At 47.1% G+C, this 21769-nt stretch overlaps 1 protein-coding gene across 1 annotated transcript; it reads right to left on the reverse strand.

Annotated features, from left to right (window-relative positions):
• Positions 1-1767: 1767 nt before the first annotated feature.
• PRSS55 (serine protease 55) lies at positions 1768-19904 on the reverse strand. The gene is given in 6 exon segments (XM_055579690.1): positions 1768-2172; positions 12809-12951; positions 14482-14732; positions 16587-16779; positions 18062-18138; positions 19810-19904. Coding segments are annotated over 6 exon segments (1164 nt in total).
• Between the last annotated feature and the right edge of the window lie 1865 nt (positions 19905-21769).

The following is a 21769-nucleotide window of genomic DNA, read 5'->3' on the forward strand; positions in this document are numbered from 1 at the left end:
CCCTGGGTGGGGAAGATCCCCTGGAGAAGGAAATGGCAACCCACTCCAGTATTCTTGCCTGGAGAATCCCATGGACAGAGGAGCCTGGTGGGCTACAGTCCATGGGGTTGCAAAGGGTCGAACACGACACCGAGGGGACACTTTCCAAACAAGTGATTTGTGTGTGTGTGGCAGGGAGGGGTGTGGGAGGTGGGAGGGGAGGCCAGAAGAGTTTTGAGTTGGAAATGCTCCTCCTGCAAGAAACTGCAGAGAATCTGTTTCTCAGGAAACCAGGCGACCTCGAGGGGAGGCCAGCCGTCCAGTTCGTGGGCTCCATCTGTGCTCACAGCAGGCGATGCCAGGGGCGGTGGCGGAGTGCCCAGGCCGGCGACACCAACACCCGGGCAGCCAGGAAGAGGGGCTGACATCTGTGTGGGGGCGGAAGCGGATGTGGCATTTTTAGTTGGAAAACAATATGCATTTGTCAGGGTTTGCTCTTTCTTTTCTAAATACAGAACATTTGGGGAGAGGACGAGAGGGAGGAATACTGATTTCCCCTCCAGGAGGGGATGATGGACAGCAGAGATGGCAGGAAACACGGCTCCTTCGCCCCCCACAGCCCTGCCATCCCACCCCTCACCACCCCACCTCCTTCTCCGCCCGCCTGCCCTGCTCTGCCTGTCACTCTCTCCCTCTCCTCCCTCGCATCCAAAATGAAGTTGTTGCCCAGGTTAGGGTGAAAAGGACTTTCCAGGTGGCTCAGTTGGTAAAGAATCCACCTGCTGAGGTGAGGGTTCGATCCCTGAGTCCAGAAGATCCCCCGGAAGAGGGAATCAGCAACCCACTCCAGTATCTTTGCCTCTCAAGATAAGACTGAACAGCTCGGTGCTGCCTTTTGTGCCTCTTCCCTCTGGCTTTGGTCCCTATTGGGTGCCCTGGGCTCCGACTCAAGATACAATAGAAAAGCTTTGAAGGGAATCTTGGGCTTTTCCTGGACGTACAGCATGGATGATACTTCTGCAGAAAGAGATTGCGAGAGAAAACACTTGCCAGATCTCCCTTATCCCACTCTAACCCTGCTCCTCCAGCGGTCTGAAAGCAATGGTCTCTGGATGTCATTCCTTCAGGCGCTCCTGAGCGCCTGAGATTCGACTGTCCAAGAGATAGGTCAGCCAGAAGGTCCAGTATCAAGGGCCATCTCCAGTATCCAGTCCCATTGACGTGTCCCCAGCACCCTGATTTCTGTGTGCAGGGGGCACCACCCGTACTCACTATCAGGGCACACTGTTGTAGGTGGCTGGCCCTTTGCTGGCTCCTGTGGGCACGTGACTCAGGCCTAGCCTAGACATGTGCCGCAGCAATTGGAGCGGCAATGGGCATGGCCTCTGTATCAAGTAAGGGAGGCCAGGAGTTTTGCTGGAATTTTCAGGAACATGGCTCTCTCTTTGAGAGCTGCTAAGCTGGTGGGATACAAACTGAAGGTACTAGAGGCCTTTGCAGCCATTTCTTGGAAGCCCTTTTGGAGAAACAGCCCCAGTCACATCTGCTGAGCTCTTGGGTCCAGCCATAAACCTGAAGGCAACACTCTTGTTCTTCGATTTTGTTTTTGTTTTTGTTTTCTGTTATGTACCCCTATAAGCAACACTTTCTGGCTTTAGATGGTTTGAGCTTGGTAACTCATCTGCAATGAAAAGAGAGATGACTACTACAGGGACTCAAAGACCAGTCCCTAAATTCTCCAGCCCGCCTGACTTCCGGTTTGCTGTCCGCAGCCTCAGTTCTAAGCCCTTAGCCTCTAACCTGTGGCCAGTCCCCCTGCTGGTGGCTCACATTCACAGGTCCTCCTCGATTAAAGAATAGCATCTGTTTTATTATTAGTAGAAAAATAGCTTAGAACCTCACATAGGGCAGAAGGCAGGGGAGCAGCCAGAGTGTGGGGCTGCCTGGCTTCGGGAATTCTGAGGCACGAGAGACCTTTGCTTTTTGTTTGGAAGTCCCTACCATTTGCTCGGCTCTAAAGGGCCTTCCTTCTAACTCAGTCACCTTCTTAATCCAGGAGTGGTAGTTTTCTAACAAGGTGTATATTCCTGGAGTGTTCTTCAGGCCACAGGACCTTCCCCAGCTGATGATGCCCACGTGGTACCACTTCTTGCCAGATTCTTGGGTACAGGCTAGAGGCCCCCCGCTGTCGCCCTGCGGACAGAGAACACAGATCAGCAGTGAGCCCCGCTCTCCGCTGTGCGTCCGAGGCACAGCGCGGCTCACTCATGGAAGAGGGCTCATGAGCCTCCCGACTCCGAGCCACCAAGCGAAATCAAGTCACTGCCAGTCAGTGCCCGCCCCCCCATCCCGGCTTCACGGCTGCGGCCGGTGGGGGTGGGGCGGGCGCGCTGCTCGGCCCACCTCCACGAATTGTGGTCTGCAGAGTTCAGGCGGTGACCGGATGGGACTCGGGAGGGAGGCGGAGGGGGAGGGCTGGCGAGAGACTAGCTCCATTCCACGTGCGACACCGAGATGGGGATCCGGAACACGGAGAATGTGTCGCCCAGGCTGAGGACGAGTAGGGACCCGTTCGGCGGGTCTTAAATCAGAAACGCTGGACAGAAGGGAAGGAAGGAAAACAGGCTGCGGTTGGGGCTGTGGATAGGAACTGGGTCTCCTTTGATGTTCTTCCAGAGGCGTGCGGGTGAAGTATGTCTCTTTTTAATCCTGTGGTGTGGGTGTTTGCAGGGGGCATGTGAGCTAAGCTTTTTTGAATGCGTGGCTCCTCCAGGGTGGAATCACATGGGTCTATGACTCAGAGAATTATCTATTTATATAGAAAATATGTATCCAGTCTGCACCATGTCCCGCACATGGATATGGCTTCCTTTTGTCCATATTAATACAGGGAAAATGAAGCTTAAGAAGGATGAAGGGCTTACTCAGGGTTACATGCTGTTGGGGCCAAAGTTGGAACCAAACCTTCCTGATGCCAAGCACATGTTCTTTCCCTCCGGCGAGGGTGGTGGGTTGGTGGCTACAGTCACTCAAACCACCTTCCTTTCTTACCAGAGGGATGGTCTACCATTCCATGATCATAAACAAGGGACTGGAATGAATGAGATCTTATATGAACTCTTAACAAGGAGGAAGAGGATCAGCACTTCCTGGACGTGATGTATAAGGCCCTTGCCTACTGCAGTGGAAGTGCAGAGTCCTAACCACTGGCCCCCAGGGAAGTTCCAGGGCGTGCTTTTCTTTCTGTGAGTTCTAGTTCAAGGTCAAGGGACGAGAACCAAATCAATAGGATTTCCACTCAAACAGCTCCTTCCATAAGTGCTGTTTTTAATCATTTTTCTTCATGTTATGATGGTATAAATATTATTTAAAAACCTAGTTAATATGCTGATTATTTCCTTACATAGCTGGGAGAGAACTAAGCTTGGAAACGGAACTTCTAAGCCTGTTTCTGCATCGTTATAATGGAGATAGTACCAAGTATTTCCCAAGAGTGCTGGCAGTGAAATTTTAAAAATCTATAAATCACTCGGCATAGGGTAAATTCTATGTAGTAAATGCCCTAGAAATATGTTAGTATTTATTATTTTAGCCTCATGTATTACAAATATGGGCCCTTTACCACTAGGGTTCCCAGGTGGCCTTAGTGGTAATGAACCCGCCTGCCAGTGCAGGATACATAAGAGACTCGGGTTCAATCCCTGGGTTGGAAAGATCCCCTGGAGGAGGGCATGGCAACCCACTCCAGTATTCTTGCCTGGAGAATCGCATGGACAGAGAAGCCTGGAGGGCTATAGTCCACAGGGTCGCACAGAGTTGGACATGACTCAAGTGACTTCCCATGCATACATTACAAATACTACTTGTGTATTTAGGAAGCAGAGAGTCCTTACTTCAGTTCAGTTCAGTTGTTCAGTCGTGTCCGACTCTTTGGGACCCCATGAATCGCAGCACGCCAGGCCTCCCTGCCCATCACCAACTCCCGGAGTTCACTCAGATTCACGTCCATCGAGTCAGTGATGCCATCCAGCCATCTCATCCTCTGTCGTCCCCTTCTCCTCCTGCCCCCAATCCCTCCCAGCATCAGAGTCTTTTCCAATGAGTCAACTCTTCGCATGAGGTGGCCAAAGTACTGGAGTTTCAGCTTTAGCATCATTCCTTCCAAAGAACACCCAGGGCTGATCTCCTTTAGAATGGACTGGTTGGATCTCCTTGCAGTCCAAGGGACTCTCAAGAGTCCTCTCCAACACCACAGTTCAAAAGCATCAATTCTCCGGTGCTCAGCTTTGTTCACAGTCCAACTCTCACATCCATACATGACCACAGGAAAAACCATAGCCTTGACTAGATGGACCTTTGTTGGCAAAGTAATGTCTCTGCTTTTGAATATGCTATCTAGGTTGGACATAACTTTCCTTCCAAGGAGTAAGCATCTTTTAATTTCATAGCTGCAGTCACCATCTGCAGTGATTTTGGAGCCCAAAAAAATAAAGTCTGACACTGTTTCCACTGTTTCCCCATCTATTTCCCATGAAGTGATGGGACCGGATGCCATGATCTTAGTTTTCTGACTGTTGAGCTTTAAGCCAACTTTTTCACTCTCCACTTTCACTTTCATCAAGAGGCTTTTGAGTTCCTCTTCACTTTCTGCCATAAGGGTGGTGTCATCTGCATATCTGAGGTTATTGATATTTCTCCCAGCAGTCTTGATTCCAGCTTGTGCTTCTTCCAGCCCAGCGTTTCTCATGATGTACTCTGCATAGAAGTTAAATAAGCAGGGTGACAATATACAGCCTTGACGTACTCCTTTTCCTATTTGGAACCAGTCTGTTGTTCTATGTCCAGTTCTAACTGTTGCTTCCTGACCTGCATACAGGTTTCTCAAGAGGCAGGTCAGGTGGTCTGGTATTCTCATCTCTTTCAGAATTTCCCACAGTTTATTGTGATCCACACAGTCAAAGGCTTTGGCATAGTCAATAAAGCAGAAATAGATGTTTTTCTGGAACTCTCTTGCTTTTTCCATGATCCAGCGGATGTTGGCAATTTGATCTCTGGTTCCTCTGCCTTTTCTAAAACCAGCTTGAACCTCTGGTTCATGTATTGCTGAAGCCTGGCTTGGAGAATTTTGAGCATTACTTTACTAGCATGTGAGATGAGTGCAATTGTGCGGTAGTTTGAGCATTCTTTGGCATTGCCTTTCTTTGGGATTGGAATGAAAACAGACCTTTTCCAGTCCTGTGGCCACTGCTGAGTTTTCCAAATTTGTTGGTATATTGAGTGCAGCACTTTCACAGCATCATCTTTCAGGATTTGGAATAGCTCAACTGGAATTCCATCACCTCCACTAGCTTTGTTCGTAGTAATGCTTTCTAAGGCCCACTGGACTTCACATTCCAGGATGTCTGGCTCTAGGTCAGTGATTACACCGTTGTGATTATCTGGGATGTGAAGATCTTTTTTGTACAGTTCTTCTGTGTATTCTTGCCATCTCTTCTTAATATCTTCTGTTTCTATTAGGTCCATACCATTTCTGTCCTTTATCAAGCCCATCTTTGCATGAAATATTCCCTTGGTATCTCTAATTTTCTTGAAGAGATCTCTAGTCTTTCCCATTCTGTTGTTTTCCTCTATTTCTTTGCATATGCTATCTAGGTTGGTCATAACTTTCATTCCAAGGAGTAAGTGTCTTTTAATTTCATGGCTGCAATTACCATTTGCATTGATTTTGGAGCCCAAAAAAATAAAGTCTGACACTGTTTCCACTGTTTCCCCATCTATTTCCCATGAAGTGATGGGACCAGATGCCATGATCTTAGTTTTCTAAATGTTGAGCTTTAAGCCAACTTTTTCACTCTCCTCTTTCAATTTCATCAAAAGGCTTTTTAGTTCCTCTTCACTTTCTGCCATAAGGGTGGTGTCATCTGCATATCTGAGGTTAGTGATATTTCTCCCGGCAATCTTGATTCCAGCTTGTGCTTCTTCCAGCCCAGCATTTCTCATGATGTACTCTGCATGCTGGAATTTCAGAGGGACATCTGTAAATTCATGTTCTTTCATGCATAGAGCCTTTAATCTTTTTCTCTTTCTCTAGCAAAGGAAGGAAGGATTATCTCAGAAGAGGATCTGGCCTCAGCCAGCAAGGACCCAGGACTAATGACAGTCCAATTAATAGGAACTTTGTTTCGAGACTAAGGCTGGAAGCCAGAGACTGGTCTGGTTAGAAACATACTGACCACAGAATCTCCTAAGTTCATCGCCATGTTAATTACATCACATGATCACTCCTGTCTGTTTTGGGCGAGAAGCACATGACCTGGCTTCCAGCCTGGCCCCACCACCTCAGGCAAATCACTTAAATTCTGAGATTTCTATTTTCTCAGAGACAGTGAGACTTTCCCACACCCATTTTACAGGGTAGTTGGATAGAATGAAATTATTGAATACGTGTGAAAGAGCTGTGAAATTATTACACGGCTTCGGATCCATTCAGGTAGTGAAGAGGATGATTGATGATTAAAATAACCACGTTTTCTCATCTGTGAAACAGATGCAATTCAACATTTTTTTTTTTTTTTACATGTCTTTCTGGCTCTAAAAGTCTAAGGCTCTACGGAGTGAGATAAGACTTTTATGCAAGTGTCATGGGTGATGATGGGCTCATAACACCCTGGCAGGTAGCCCAGGATGGTGAAAGTACTCTGTGTGGTGCCATCCATTACGGTGAATATCATTATATGTTTAATCACAGACTGGGCAGTACCGAGAATGAATGCTAATACACACCACGGGCTGTGGGTGACTGTGATGTGTCAGTGTGGGTTCATCAGTTATAACACAGGTACCACTCTGATGGGGATGCTGATAACAGGGGAGATGTGTGGGGAGGGGCAGGGGGTTAATGGAAAATCTCTATACCTTCCTCTCAATTTTGCTATGACCCTCAAACTGCTCAAAAATTTTTTTAAAAAAGATCTTTAAAGAGAGTTTGGGGTTGGTTCGTTCATAATAGCTTACAGGAAAAGCCGAACAAATTCTTTGGCCAACCCAATAGCTCAGGTTGACCTCCAACTCAGCTTGGCAGCCCCGTGACCACATTGCCTGACAGCCCAGTTGGCTGCCAGCTCTTAACCACTGTCCACCACGGTCTCTCTCTTGGACGTCCCCTCTGCTAAGATTACCGTTATATTAGAGGCAGTTTTCAGCTTCTTAGGAAGGTTCATCTCTTTGGCAGACATTTTTGTTGAGTATTTTCCATGCCAGGCACTGTTTGAGACACTGGCCAGCCATGAATAAGACGCCATTTCCGCCGGGATTGAGGAGACGGACGAGAAAGCTACGCAGCATGGTGATGCCTGTTTCTCAGATGGCTGCTGGTCCTTCACAAAAACTACAGCGTAGCTAGCTGGGGACCTATTTGATTTTATATTTTGTGGCATTGTGCCACTCACTGATTTTTTTTAAGTTGAATATTTTTAAATAGTGTAATTAATAGGGGATTACAAAGAGGAAACGTGCTGGAAAAGTAAACCACAAAATTCAGTTGATTCAATTTTAATTTGTATTTTAAGGATAGCATAATCTTGCTTGTTACTTTGGACATATTTCAATGTTTTCATAATCCAATTATAATTTCCCTTCATTATGTGATTACAGTTTTTTTCAACTTTTCCAAGTTAAAAAGTGTGATTTTATTTTTAAGGGCAATTATTTTTAAACCCTAAGGGATTTTCTTTGGAAGGAATGATGCTGAAGCTGAAACTCCAGTGCTTTGGCCACCTCATGCTAAGAGCTGACTCATTGGAAAAGACTCTGATGCTGGGAGGGATTGGGGGCAGGAGGAGAAGGGGACAACAGAGGATGAGATGGCTGGATGGCATCACAGACCCGATGGACCTGAGTTTGAGTGAACTCCAGGAGTTGGTGATGGACAGGGAGGCCTGGCGTGCTGCAATTCATGGGGTTGCAAAGAGTTGGACACGACTGAGCGACTGAACTGAACTGAACTGAACTGAAGGGATTTTCTTGTCTGGCTTATCTGGTTTTAAGTGATGATAATATTATATAATTTCAGAAAACTTTCCTTGCCCAGATCAGTGTCAGCTGATTATCAGCAATAGAAAGCTTTCTAAACAGAGAACAAAACTTTTTGCATCATGATTTTTTTTAAAAGGCTTAAAATGATAATAGCACATTTATTTATAGCACTCAAGTTATAGAAGGTTAATTTTAGCTTTCATTAAAGTACATTTTGATAAGGGATGGATTTAAGCAAAAAATCGTAAACTCCAGATGGTAGCCACAGAAAACATCATCTTGACACTTGTGTTGCCATTGTTGGCTTTGGCCATTTGAATATCGGATGGTGATAAATCAAAGAGATTGAAAAGATAGGTGTGCATACTGATGGGACTTGAGTCTTATATTCTTGGGTGAACAGCAGGGGCAAGAGCCTGGGTCAACCCCTAGTCTCCCCGCATGGCCGCCCACCCCTGGTGACCTTGCTCTGCTTACCTCTCCACACTAACCCCGTTACCTCTGGCTTCTGAAATATTGAAAGTTCCCTGAACACACGATACTGTTTCAAGCCTCTGTGACTTTCTCCCAGTTCTACTAAATGTTGTTTTCCCCCTTTTCTATTACTATTGGAATCCTTTGTCTCTTACTGCAACATGAACTGGCTGCTCCCTAGGTCTGTGGCGTGGCTAGGATCTAAAATTTTCTTTTAATCCTTGTTGCTGAGATGCAAGAGATGCAGGTTTGATCCCTGAGTCAAGAAGATCCCCTGGAGAAGGAAATGGCAATCTATTCCAGTATTCCTGCTGGGAAAATCCCATGGACAGAGGAGCCTGGTGGACTATAGTCCATCGGGTCAAAAAGAGTTGGACATGACTGAGCATAGCACAACACAGCAAATTGGGAAGAGTTGTCTTCTCTTTGTTATCTTATGTATAACTGTAGATTCACGTGCAGTTGAAAGAAACAATTCAGAGGGATCCGACATACCCTTTACAAGTTTCTCCCAATGAGACCATCTTGCAGAAATATGTATAATACAATAGCACCATCAGGGGTATTAACACTGATACAGTCAATATATAGAACTCGTCCATCAACCAAAGGATCCCCCATGCTGCCCTTTTAAGGCCATCTCCACTTCTACTTCCTTCCAGCCCTAAACTCTCCTTAAATCCTGGCAACCACTAACCCATTCTCCCTTTCTTTAATTTTATCATTTCAGGAGTGTTACGTAAATGGAGTCACACAGTGTGGGACCTTTGGGGTCAGCTTGTTGCACACAGCACAAATCTCTGGGCACATCCATGTCATTACTATGTCAATAGTTTGATAGATTGCTTCGTGTCACAGCTGAGTGGTATTGCATGGCACAGATGCACCGCAGCATATTCAGTTATCCACATCTTGTAGGATGTTTGCTTCCGATTTCAGGCTCTGATGAGTGGATCTGCTATAAGCACCCCTGCATGGTTTTTTGTGTGAACACAAGCCTTCATTTCTCTGGAATAAATGCCCAGTAATGGAATTTGCTGGGTTATAAGGCAAGAACACCTTCAGTTTTTTTAAAAACTACAAAATTGGTTTTCAGAGTGATTAAATTATTTTAAACCTCGCCCCATCCCCCACTCCCACCCCAGCAATGTATTCGTGATCCAGTTTCTCTGCGTTCTTGTCAGCATCTAGTGTTACTAATTTTTTTTTAACCATTCTGAGGTGTGTAGTAGTTTTAATTTGCATTTTCTGATTGTAGTTCAATTTGCATTTTCTTGATGACGAATGACATTGAACATCTCTCTATTTTATTTGCCATCTGTATATCCTCGTCAACAAAATGTCTGTCCTTGTCTTTTGCCCATTTTTGCACTGGACAGTTTGTCTTTCTGCTTTTGAGTTTGAGAGTGCTTTATATATTCTAAGCATAGTTCCTTTGTTGGATATTACCTCCCAATCAATAGCTTGTAATTTCATCCTCTTAATTTTAATTTATTATATATATATATTATTTGAGTATAATTTCTTTATGATGTTGTGTTAGTCTCTGCTGTACAATGAAGTGAATCAGCTATAGGTATATATATATCCCCTCCCTCATTCCCTTTTTTAAAAAATTATTTTTATTTGACTTCACCAGGTCTTAGTTGAAGCATGTGGGATCTAATTCCCCAACCAGGGATTGAACCCAGGCCCCTGGCATTGGGAGCACGGAGTCTTAGCCACTGGACCACCAGGGAAGTTCCTTCCTCATCCTCTTAATATGGTCTTTTCAAATTTTGATGAGGTCCAGTTGATCAATTTTTCTTCTTATGAGTTATGTTTTTGGTGTTACACTATGTCCCAAAGATTTATTTTGTCCTAAAAAATTTGTATAGTTTTATATTTATGTGCATGATTCATTTCATGTTTTAATTGAATTTACTCCAGGAATTCTAGTTCTCAATTTTTCAAAAAAAAAAAAATACAATTTTAAAGCAAGCTGCTTGGCTTTGTTTTTAATTTTTAGACATTTCTTTACTTAGATCTTAATTGCCCCATGAGGGATCTTTTTGTTGGGCATGCAAACTCTTAGCTGTTGTGGCATGTGGGATCTAGTTCCCTGACCAGGGGCTGAACCCAGGCTCCCTGCATTGGGAGCACAGAGTCTTAGCCGCTGGACTACCAGGGAAGTCCTCCCAAAAGGTTCTTTACTCAGATTTTTAGTTTTATTTTTCCTTATCTTGTGTGCATTAATAAATGGAATCCATGTATATTAATGAAACTCTCTACTCTATTACAGATAACGTCTTGAATATTAGGTTCCAGGATTCTGGTTCTCATATGAATCACCTGTTTTAACAGGCTTCTTATGAAACTGGAGTGTGGGAAGCCAACTCCTTTCCATTAAATTGGGGTAGAAGTCAAGACCCCCCACTCAGGCCAGCAACAACACCAAGGGAAGGAACAGGAGTGTGACTGCTACTGGGTGGGAGCCCAAGTTCCTCAGGTGGCTTCCACTGACACTGAGGGGGACCGAGGATGGTTCGTTATGACTAGATAGTAAAGTCCTGCCTTTCCATTCAGCCTCCTCTGACACCACCATGGTGGGCAGAAGTGGGGCGGGCGAGGGTGTCCACTAGACCTTGCTTGCTGGGGTAGGAGTGCTATGGGGATTTTTCCTGGTATATTGCTGGAATAGAAGGATTATTGTTAAATAGTTTCTGCTTTGCTAGATTGTCCTTTCTTTTTCTCCAAAGAGAGGAAGTTTTTCTTGTTTTGTTTTTGTTAGTTTATATCTATGACCATTGGCATTTTTCCTGCCAGGTAGTCCATAGGGTCGCTAAGAGTCCGACACGACTGAGCGACTTCACTTTGACTTTTCACTTTCATGCACTGGAGAAGGAAATGGCAACCCACTCCAGTGTTCTTTCCTGGAGAATCCCAGGGACGGGGGAGCCTGGTGGGCTTCCGTCTATGGGGTCGCACAGAGTCGGACACAAGTGAAGCGACTTAGCAGCAGCAGCAGCATGTACTATGATCCAGGCTGGGAGGTAAGAGGTGAAAAGAAAATCCAGGGAATTCACTGCTGATCATGCCTTAAGTAGTAGGATATTTGTTTCCAATTTCATCTCTTTCCCTTCCGGAGCCTTTACTTTTGTTTCACAATATAATGTCCAGGGTTTTCAGCTGTATTTAGAGAGGGGGATCAAGACAAATGTGTCTACTTCATCTTGTCCAGAACTAGAAGTTCCAATTATCTTGTTTTGTTTTGAAATGTTTTAAATTGTCCAGGATATGGGAAAAACACAAGGCTTGTGAGACACTGGTTCCGTCTCTCTCTGTGGTCCCCACAATGTTCACCACAGAGGGGACACCTTCTAGAAGAGATGCCATTGCTGCTGGAGTTCACTCTTTCCTACCTCACAGCCTTTGCACGAGACAACCTTTTCGTCACTCGTAGAGCATCTAACATGCACACTTATAGTTTCACACCAGTGACCAGATCTGCTGCCCAGCTGATGAGCAGGACTAAGGGGGCTCCTCAAGTGAGCACTCCCAAGATGAATCTCTCCCATCCTTACAACCAGAGGAAGTTAGTTTATGAGGGTTTTCCCTCTATTTCTTTTCTAGTACCAATCAAAACTGTTTTAAAATTTTGTGTCCATTTTATTAAAGAGAAACTAAGGTGCCAGACTTTTGTTCAGTGGAAGCTGCATACATCATCCAATACGCTATGGTAGTTTACCCAACTGCCTGCCCAGGACATAGTGGGCTCCTTTAGTCAAGAACCCGTGTCTCACTAATGGTTTAGAACCTGGGACTTCCCCGGTGGTGCAGTGGTTGAGAATCCACCTTCCAACGCAGAGGATGTGGGTTCCATCCCTGGTTGGGTAACTAAGATCTGGAGCCTCAAGTACTGAGCTTGCAGGCCACAACTAGAGAGAAGCCCCAGTGTCACAACCAAGATCTGACACAGACAAAAAAAAGGGAAGAAAAAAAGTTTGGATCTCAGGGCTCAGTGCACTCAACAGAGGTAGCTAAAATTAATGAAGGAAAAGAATTTCTTGTATGGATCTCAAATCTTCCTCACCTTTTTTTTTTTTTTTTTAACAAGTCTGAGATGGAAAAAGTCTTGAGGCCCTACCTGGAGAAGGCCAGAAATATTTATTCAGGGTTGCTTCTTACTGACTCACAGGACCTGACACTAAGTATTCCTGAATCCAGGTCCCCCTTCTCACAACTAAGCCCGATTCCTGCACTTTCCCCAAACTCTTACTGTCTGCTTCCCATGGACAGAGGGTGCCTTTGCACTGTACCACCCCAGGTACCCCCAAGTTACCTGGCAAGAATCGTAGCTCTCATTCTCATATCCAGCACACAGCATGTTTTTGGTAAGTTTGGGAAATTCCTTAAAACACTTATCCCAATTCATTATGGTCATGGGTGCTTTCAGCAGCTCAGTTTCCATAGGCTGGTTGAGACCTGAACCATGGAGAAGGCCCATTACAACGGTCACTGGACTCCAGCCCCGGTGCTTCTAATGCAACCGAGTGGGCCCCAGGCCATCCTGCCCAGCATCCCACCAGCCACCCATCCACCCTTTTTTCACATTTTCACAGAACCTCATTCTCCACATCCTTCTAGGAATCCCTTGCAATTTACTCATTCCAGCGGCCCAGGCTCTTCTAAACAAGTCCCCATCTATTTAAATTTTTAATTCCTCCCATTCAAAATCCTATTCCTGCCTCCAGGAAGACTTCCACCTTGGCTCCAGCAACCCCACCAATTTGACTTCTTAGAACTGGCTGTTGATCCGTTCTTACGTAATCCCACCTCTTCAAGCCATGTTTGCCTATCGCCCCTCTATTCTGTGAGTACGGCACTTCGAACGCAGTGCACTGAAACTGGGTTTGCGCTCTCAGTGAGAAACTCTCAGGTCCCCCAGACAAAGGTAGGGTAGGTTGGTTGAGAGTCTTTTTTGTTGTCTAATTTAATGACTCTTCAATTGAAGGATAATGGCTGTACAAAATTTTGTTGTTTTCTGTCAGTGGTTGACAGGCTGGACAAGGGGTTTGCCAAGGCCCTTCCTGGACTGCCAGCTTCCAGGAATTTGTCTGGATTTGTCTCCATCTCATTAACTCTAACCACAAGGAGATTTCAAAGGTCTTATTCTTATTGCATATTTTTAATTTTGCAGGAACCCACCTGCCTCTTCCTCACTTCTAAATTTTGAGTCATGTCTGAAGCTGTCGATCAGTGTTAACACCAATTACCCTCCATTCACTAAATTCCTGAAATACCTACCGTGTTTCGGACCTCAACTTGTTGCAAAGCATCCCCCAAGGACCTGTAGTCTTGTTCAGGCCCGAGCTAGTGCTGTGTCGTTCCCACCCCTCCCACACCTATGTTACTGAGTTTTCTTTGGGGACAGTTCAGTGGGGGCTTTCATAATCCCTTTATACCCTGGTCCAGCTCCTCCAGGAGGAGGGGCCAAGTGACAATGTATTGACAAGTAACAAGAACAGATTCATTTCTAAGAATGGATGGGCAACACTCCAGGACCATCTAAAGTCTAGGCCAGGGCAGGTGTCTTGAACGCCTGAAGGAATCAGGTGGAAAGCATACATGCGTGAATCAGGGAGATGAGAGAGGACAGAGCAGGGAGCCCCTGGCAAGCTGGAGGTTTGCATTCAGTGAAGCCAACAAGATGGTTGTGCGCTGGCTCTCAAGGGAGGACCACACCCAGGGATGGCCCACACCTGGCATCTCAGCGCTGGGCCTTGGTGGGGGTTGGGAGTGGGTGTTTCCTTGGTAACTTGGAAGAGGCTGAGATCAGGCCTCCCTGGGTTTCTAGTGTTCAGGGATTAGCTCTGAGGCAAGCCCCCTCCCCGCCCCCTTCCTCAGCTCGCTCTCTCTTTCGCCTTCTCCTCTAGGTTTACTGGCCCGTCCTCAGATGCCAGTGATGCGGCTCTTACCCTGGCTGCACCCAGGAGATGCTGAGCTGTGACATACCGGATTTGACCTGCCCCCATCCTGCCACCCAGCAATTGTGCCACTGGGAGAGGCCGGGCCGCATGGGCAGGCAGATGGGTTCTTTCAGCTCGTTGAATGTGATGGGATTGTCCAGCATCAGCAGAGCGATGTCATTGTCCATGCTGACTCTTTGAAAGTCCTTGTGACGAATGATGGTTGTGACTCCCTCTATCTCCAGGGACGGGCTGGTTAGGCTATTGGTTCCCAGCACGACTCTCAGATCGGTGGGCCTGGTGGAGGCGGAGAACCAGAGAGGAAGGAAAGTCACAGGGGGCCCAGAATCGGCTACGGCTAAGACTTAAACCCCACATGGTCCTACTAGCCTTCTGGACTTGTCCTACTGGGGCTGTTGCTCCGAGGGTGTGAGCATTTGTAAAAGGTAGAGAGGGAGGGTGCAACAGCCAGTGTGGGACCACAGCCGCCTTGGTGCTCCAGCATCGTCCCAGAGACCCGAACGAGACAGTCCTACCTCACTGGGCAAAGGCAGGACTTAGCTTTGCCCCTCAAGCACCTGCCCAAAGAGCCCACAAAAGACCACTTAGCACAGATCAGACACTGGCACACACAAACTAGCCCTCAGGTAGGTAAGGGGTTATCATATCAACCCGTCTACCAGCAATTTAGAGACTCGGATTTTGTTTGTTTGCAACATACACAACTGACCAAAGGTAAATATTCAGAATATATAAAGAGATTCTACAAATAAAAAACTGTCAAACTTGAACAGTCATTATAGGAGAGAAAATATACCAATCAACTTGAAAATATCAATGTAGCAGTAGTAAGAAAAATACAAATTATGACCACAAAGATAATAGTCTTTCACACCTATCAGAAAGGCAAAAATTAAAAGTTCTGAAAAAGTAGCAAGTATTGGTGATGAATTTAATACTTATATACCACTGGGGGAAATTTAAATTGGTGCAACCACTTTGAAAAATCATTTGGTGTCTTCTAATAAACTTGAAGATGTACAGCCCTATGATTCTACAACTTCTGTCTTAGAAATAAACTCTTGTACACATATATAGAAGGCCCATGCAAGAATCAAGAATGGAATTGAATCTAGACCTGCCATTGATGGGGCTTCCCAGGCGGCACTAGTGGTAAAGAACTCACCTGCCAATGCAAGAGACAGAAGAGACTCAGGTTTGATACCTGGGTTGAGATGACCTCCTGGAGGAGGGCATGGCAACCCACTTCAGTATTCTTGCCTGGAGAATCCCATGGACAGAGGAGCCTGGCAGCTACTGTCCTTAGGGCCATGAAGAGTCAGACATGACTGAAGCAACTTAGCATGCAAGACGCACTGCCACTGATGAAGCAGAAAGACTCTTCAGGAATTTCCTTCCAGGCAGAATGGCCAGGAATTTTCCAATCCCAAGCATCCCATGAGAGCAGATGCAGCAAGTTTCCTTGGTTACCCCAGGGTGAAACTTGCCCTGTGGTTTTGATTAACCTTTTAAAGGTCATCTTTCTATGTATCTTCAATCTTTCATGAGATGGTGGAGCAGAAAAGTACAAGTGCTAGAAGTGGATTTAAATGCTATTTCTTGTCTGCTAGATGTGTACCTTGGGTGAATCACCCAGCCTTACTGGGCTTCAGCTTCCTTCTCTATAAGATAAAGATGTTCATTTTAGCTGCCCTAGGGTTGTTGTAAGATCGAATGAGTGAAAAGGGAGCAATTCATTCTGCCTTCCTCGTGTATATGGTTGGTGTATATGGTTAAATCAGTTAATGCACATGGTTTCTTAGAACATGATTTGTAATCACTAAATGCTCTGTTTTCCACCAGTCTCCTGGAATGCAGAGAAAACTCTACACAGGGCAGGGAAGTCAGGTGTCAGATGGCCCAGGAACCGAGACCTCCAGAATTTGGAGAACTTCCACCTAAAAGGACTTGAATGTCACAGGAGAGGTAGACAGACCAGTCCCCAGGGTGGAAGGCAGTAGGTGGTGGTCATTCATTTCTGATTCGGGATGCAGCAACTCCAGAACTCCCCTTAGCAGTCAGGCTTGGCTGAGTGCGGGGTACCCCAGGGGCGCACACTGTCAGAAGAAATGGGATGAACTTGGTACTTACGGTAACAGCTCAGGGTAAAAGCAATGAGCCGCCGTGATAATCCACCACTCGTTGAGGATGGCGCCACCACAGAGATGTTCATTTCTTGCCTGAATACTCACCTGCCATGGAAACTCACCCACCCCAGCCTCTATCCCTCCTGTGATTCTGGAATACTGAGCTCCTCTTGCAAACATGGGTCTTTCACCACATTCTGGTAGAATGAGAGAAAGGAAGGCAAAAGATGCAACACTTAGTCAATACCTATAGGACATCCATAAGTAGCTATCATTGTACCCATTCTAGAGATGGGGAAACTGAGGCTGGCCCAGTGAAGCACCTTAGAAACACAAGTAAGCCAACAGAGGCTTCACATTTGTTTCCCAGAGCCTGGGACATGGTCAAAAGTGTTGGCTCTGTCTCCCTTCCAAATAAGCAACTCACTTTACTGTGCTAGCTTCTGCTTTCATCCAGGAGAAATCAGGGAATACCTGCCCAGACCAACCTGTAGTGCTTGGCAGAATAATGCCTCCATCTCAAAAGATGTCCATGTCCTAATGGACCATGATTTGGAACTCGTGAATATGTTGCCTTATGAGGCAAAGGGGACTTTGAAGGTGGAATGAAAGTTGCTAAACATCTGATCTTAAGATGGGCAGATTGTCTATGATAATCTGAGTAAGCCCACTGTAGTCCCACTGGCCCCTAAGGGTGGTGGAGGACAGCAGAAGGAGAGAGATCTGACTATAGGAGAAAGGCATGGACAGGTGCAATATCACTGGCTTTGAAGATGAAGGAAGGGGCCACAAGCCAAGGGATACTGATGACCTCCAGAAGTCAGAAAACCCCAGTTAATACACTCCCTCTAAAGCTTCCAGTAGAAGCACAGTCCTGCTGACACCCTGATCTTAGACCAGTGAGGCCCACGTGGAAGTCCTACAGAACTATAATAAAGCATTTGTGGGATTTCCCAGGCGTTCCCAATGCAGGGGGATTGGGGTTCAATCCCTGGTCGGGGAACTAGCTCCCACATACCACAACTAAGAGTTCTCAAGCTACAACTTGGGGCTGGCACAAGACAAGGAGCAAGGGAAGTGGTTTCCAGGAAGGATGTGTGGGATATCGGAAGCCACTGCTCTTGTGAGCTGGCCTCTTAGTGGCCATTAACTTATTTGTGAGCTGCTCCTTCGGCTTCGTAGGTGACTCAGTGGTAAAGAATCTGCCTGCAATGCAGGAGACTCAGGATTGATCCCTGGATAGGGAAGATCCCCTGGAGAAGGAAATGGCAACCCGCTCCAGTATTCTTCCCTGGAGAATCCCATGGACAGAGGAGCCTGGTGGGCTACAGTCCAGGGGATAGCAGAGTCAGACACAACTGAGGGACTAAAGAACAATAAGAGCTGTCCTTTTGTCCCTTGGGCTCCTGGCAGGATGGAAGGGAGGGACCCAGCCCCACTTGAGGAGTCATTCAGGCCCCCAGGCAGGTGTCCACATACCGAGGTGTGCATCCCTGGCCTGGGACATGAGCAGCAAAAGGGACCACAGGAACATGGCCCAGGGCGTGGCAGTTGGCCTGGAGGTGACGGAGGCCAGGGCTGAGGGAAATGATGCTGTCAAGGCCTCCCGGTCAGAGCCACCCCCTCCAGTGATGTCACAATGGGCAGCGGGTCTGAGAACTCAGGCCAAGTCACGCAGGCTTCTCTTCTGGCCACTCTGCTTCTGAGATGAGCCTCATTCTAGATGCCTCCTTGCCTGAGCTTCCCTTCCTGACGTGGGCACAGCCCTCTCTTCACGCGTCCTTGGAGGGGGGCGGTGGGTGGCCCATCACACCCGGCATTTTTTAAGGCTCAGCAGCCTCCCCTTCCACAGTGACTGTGAGCAGAAGGCCTGCACCAGGGGCTGCCAGGCTGCACCCTTGGAAACAGGAGGCACTCAGGAAGGTGCCCAGGGAGACCCTGAGGTCTGTGTTGCCCAAACCCTGGGCAGTCCAGGCACCCACGGAGTTCTCCACTCAGGCCCCTTGACCTGGGCCACCAGCAAGGACCACGGGCTGGGTTCAGAGGCCCCAGCCTGCCCCACACTCAGCCCAGCAGGCAGCAGTCCCCCTTCCCACTCTTTCTGGCTTTATTCCATGTGGCCCCCAAATCTCCAGACAGGCCCCTATCCATTTCCAAGGATGGAAAGGTCAGACTCACAGGTGGAAGTGCCCAGCCCGAGCCTTTGCTCATGGTATTGGCTCAGCTGTATGATCTGGACCTTACTTTATTTTTTTTGACACTTTCAGTACATGGACTTGGATGGACTCTATCCAGGCACCCTCAGTAGCACTTTCCTGACCACTGGCCAAGCCTGATGTTTAGACGTGAATCATGTGCTAATTCAGGTCCCAAAGTGACCTCTGGTCATTTTCTAGACTTGCTGTGTCTACCCTGGGTTTTCTCCTCTGAAGAAGAGGAATACTGATGCTCAAACAGTAAAGTTGCTGTGAAGCTGTGTGAACTATTATGTGTGCGTGTGTGCTAAGTCATTTCAATTGTGTCTGATTCTTTGCGACGCTATGGACCATAGCCTGCTGGGCTCTTCTGTCCATGGGATTTTCCAGGCAAGAATATTGGAGTCGGTTGCCATTCCCTTCTCCGGGGGATCTTCCTGACCCAGGGATTGAACTCACGTCTCTTATGTTTCCTGCATCAGCAGGCAGTTTCTTTACCACTAGTAGGCCCATATAAACTATGATCACTTGTCAAAAATAAATAAATAAGTAAATTGTAACTAGAAGGTAAAATCATCATGTTGTCATTAAATAGAAGAAACATTTTAATAAATGAAAACTCATTTAAAAAGTTGTTGTGATTCTTCAGATGAAATCATATGCCTTGGGTGGGGCCCCTCTTTACTACACCAAGGCTGTGGCCCCAGCTACTCTGGGAGGAGAAATACCAGGACATGGGGCTTGCTCCTCCTCCAGGATCAGGGCCCTCTGTGAGTAGCTGCTCTACAGAATCCAGGAGTCCATGCTGAAGGGAGGGCGGGGCCTGTAATGTGGCTCTTTCCCCACCTGTGCTGAATAACACTGCTAACTCATCTACTTTGGCCTTGAACAAGGGCTAAGTCTTTGTTTCCTGGCACATGGATAAAGAGTCCCAAAGCACACTGGGTCACCTGGCCTGGGTCTAGCTCTGCATCTTCCATCTGCTCTTCTTTTGGACTCAGTGCTCCCCCTCTGCAACCCCCCACCCTGTACCTGCTACCCGCCTCCTGATTGCTCTGGTCCTGGAGGAGGGTGTGGAGGGAGGTGGAGCCTGGGCCCCCCCGTCTGCTGGGAGACTGGAGGACCATGGCCGTCTCTCTGCTGGGAGGCCGGATGGGCACACCTGCCCTAAACTGAGCCCTATCTATTGCAAAACCCTCAATTGCTGCCCAGCAGTTTTTGGCCAAGCTTCTTCACAACACCAATGGCTCCCACCACATCTGAGTCAGTGGAGAGAGTGACCAGTGGGGCCAGAGATGCCGTGCACGGCTGCTACCCCAGAAGCCACCATTCCTGTAGACTCTGATGAGAATGTCTCCCCCCTGGAATTGGACAAACACAGCCTGCCCCATTGTGTATGGAGAGAAACTTAGGAATGCAAGGGATCTGTAGAAATCCCAAGAGGAAAGCAGGTACTTGCTGACATGGGCTGCCTGGTGGATGCTCCAGAGTTGGTGCAAAGGCCTCACCAACATCCAGTAAGGACAACGGTCAGATGCCTTGGGGGATGTATTTGGTTTCCTCTTGTGTTCACGCAGGGCTTCCCTGGTGGCTCAATGGTAAAGAACCTGCCTGCCAGTGCAAGAGACAAGATTCAATCTCCGGGTCAGGAAGATCCCCTGGAGAAGGAAATGGCAACCCACTCCAGAATTCTTGCCTGGAGAACCCCATGGACAGAGGAGTCTAGTGGGTCACAGTCCATGGGGTCACAAAGAGTCGGACACGACTGTGCACACACACTACACATGTTCATGAAGGGACTGGCTACTCCTGGAAGGTGTCCTTCTGCTTATATTATGCTGCATTATTTAAGAAGTGGTCTGTGTGTGGATTCCAGAGTCAGACATACCTAACCTCGAATCCTGTTTCCAACATCACACATCAATGGCATCACAATAGTGATGGCATTCATGCTTTAAGTCAACCATGTGCAAGTTGCATTTTTATTTTTATTTATTTGTTGTGGCTGTGCAGGCTCTTCGTTGCTGCTCGAGGACTTTCTCTAGTTTGTGGGGGCAACTCTCTAGTTGTGGTGAGAGGATTTATTTGACCCATGGCATGTGGGATCTTAGTTTCCTGACTAGAGATTGAACCTCCATCCCCTGCCTTGAAAGGCGGATTTTTAACCACTGGATCACCAGGGAAGTCCCTGATGTCACACTTCTCTAAAGGGCCTTGTGCTGTGCTTAAGTTGCTCAGTTGTGTCCGACTCTGTGATCCCATGGACTGTAGCCCGCCAGGCTCCTCTGTCCATGGGATTCTCCAGGCAAGAATACTGGAGTAGGTCGCCATTTCCTTCTCCAGGGGATCTTCCCGACCCAGGGATGGAACCCAGGCCCCCACATTGCAGGCAGATTCTTTGCCATCTGAGCCACCAGGGAAGCCCCTAAAGGGCCTTAGACAAGCTGCTATCCTCTCAGAGTTTCCCTTATCTCTACACAGGGGACATTACAACTATCGGAGTCGATGTGAGGATTGGCTGGGGTGACAGCGTATCTTCGCTTTGGCTGCTACAACAGCATTGCTCAAGAACTGGGATATCGGAGTAAATGAAAAAGCAAATCTCTTGTTCTCACGAATGTTATAGTCTAGTAGAGGAGACTACCTCAGATGATCATAAGTGCTATGGAAAAAATTAAAGCAGGGAGAGGGCATAGGAAGTGGGGTTGGAGAAAACCACAGATGTTGTTTTTATATTTTTATTTTTCATTTACTTGGCTGCGTCAGGTCTTAGTTGTAGCTTGCAGGATCTTAGTTAAGGCACGTGGGATCTCGTTCCCTGACCAGGGAGCGAACCCGGCCCCCTGCATTAGGAACGTGGAGTCTTAGCCGCTGTACCATCATGGAAGTTCCACAGGGGCTGTTTTCAGTAGAGTGAGCAGGGAGGTCTCCTGGACAGAGTGACAGAAGACACCAGAAGGAAAGAGGGAGCAAGGTTTGTAGATAATTGGGG

Source organism: Bubalus kerabau, chromosome 4 (assembly GCF_029407905.1).
Source record: "Bubalus kerabau isolate K-KA32 ecotype Philippines breed swamp buffalo chromosome 4, PCC_UOA_SB_1v2, whole genome shotgun sequence".
In the NCBI taxonomy this organism is placed as follows: domain Eukaryota; kingdom Metazoa; phylum Chordata; class Mammalia; order Artiodactyla; family Bovidae; genus Bubalus; species Bubalus kerabau.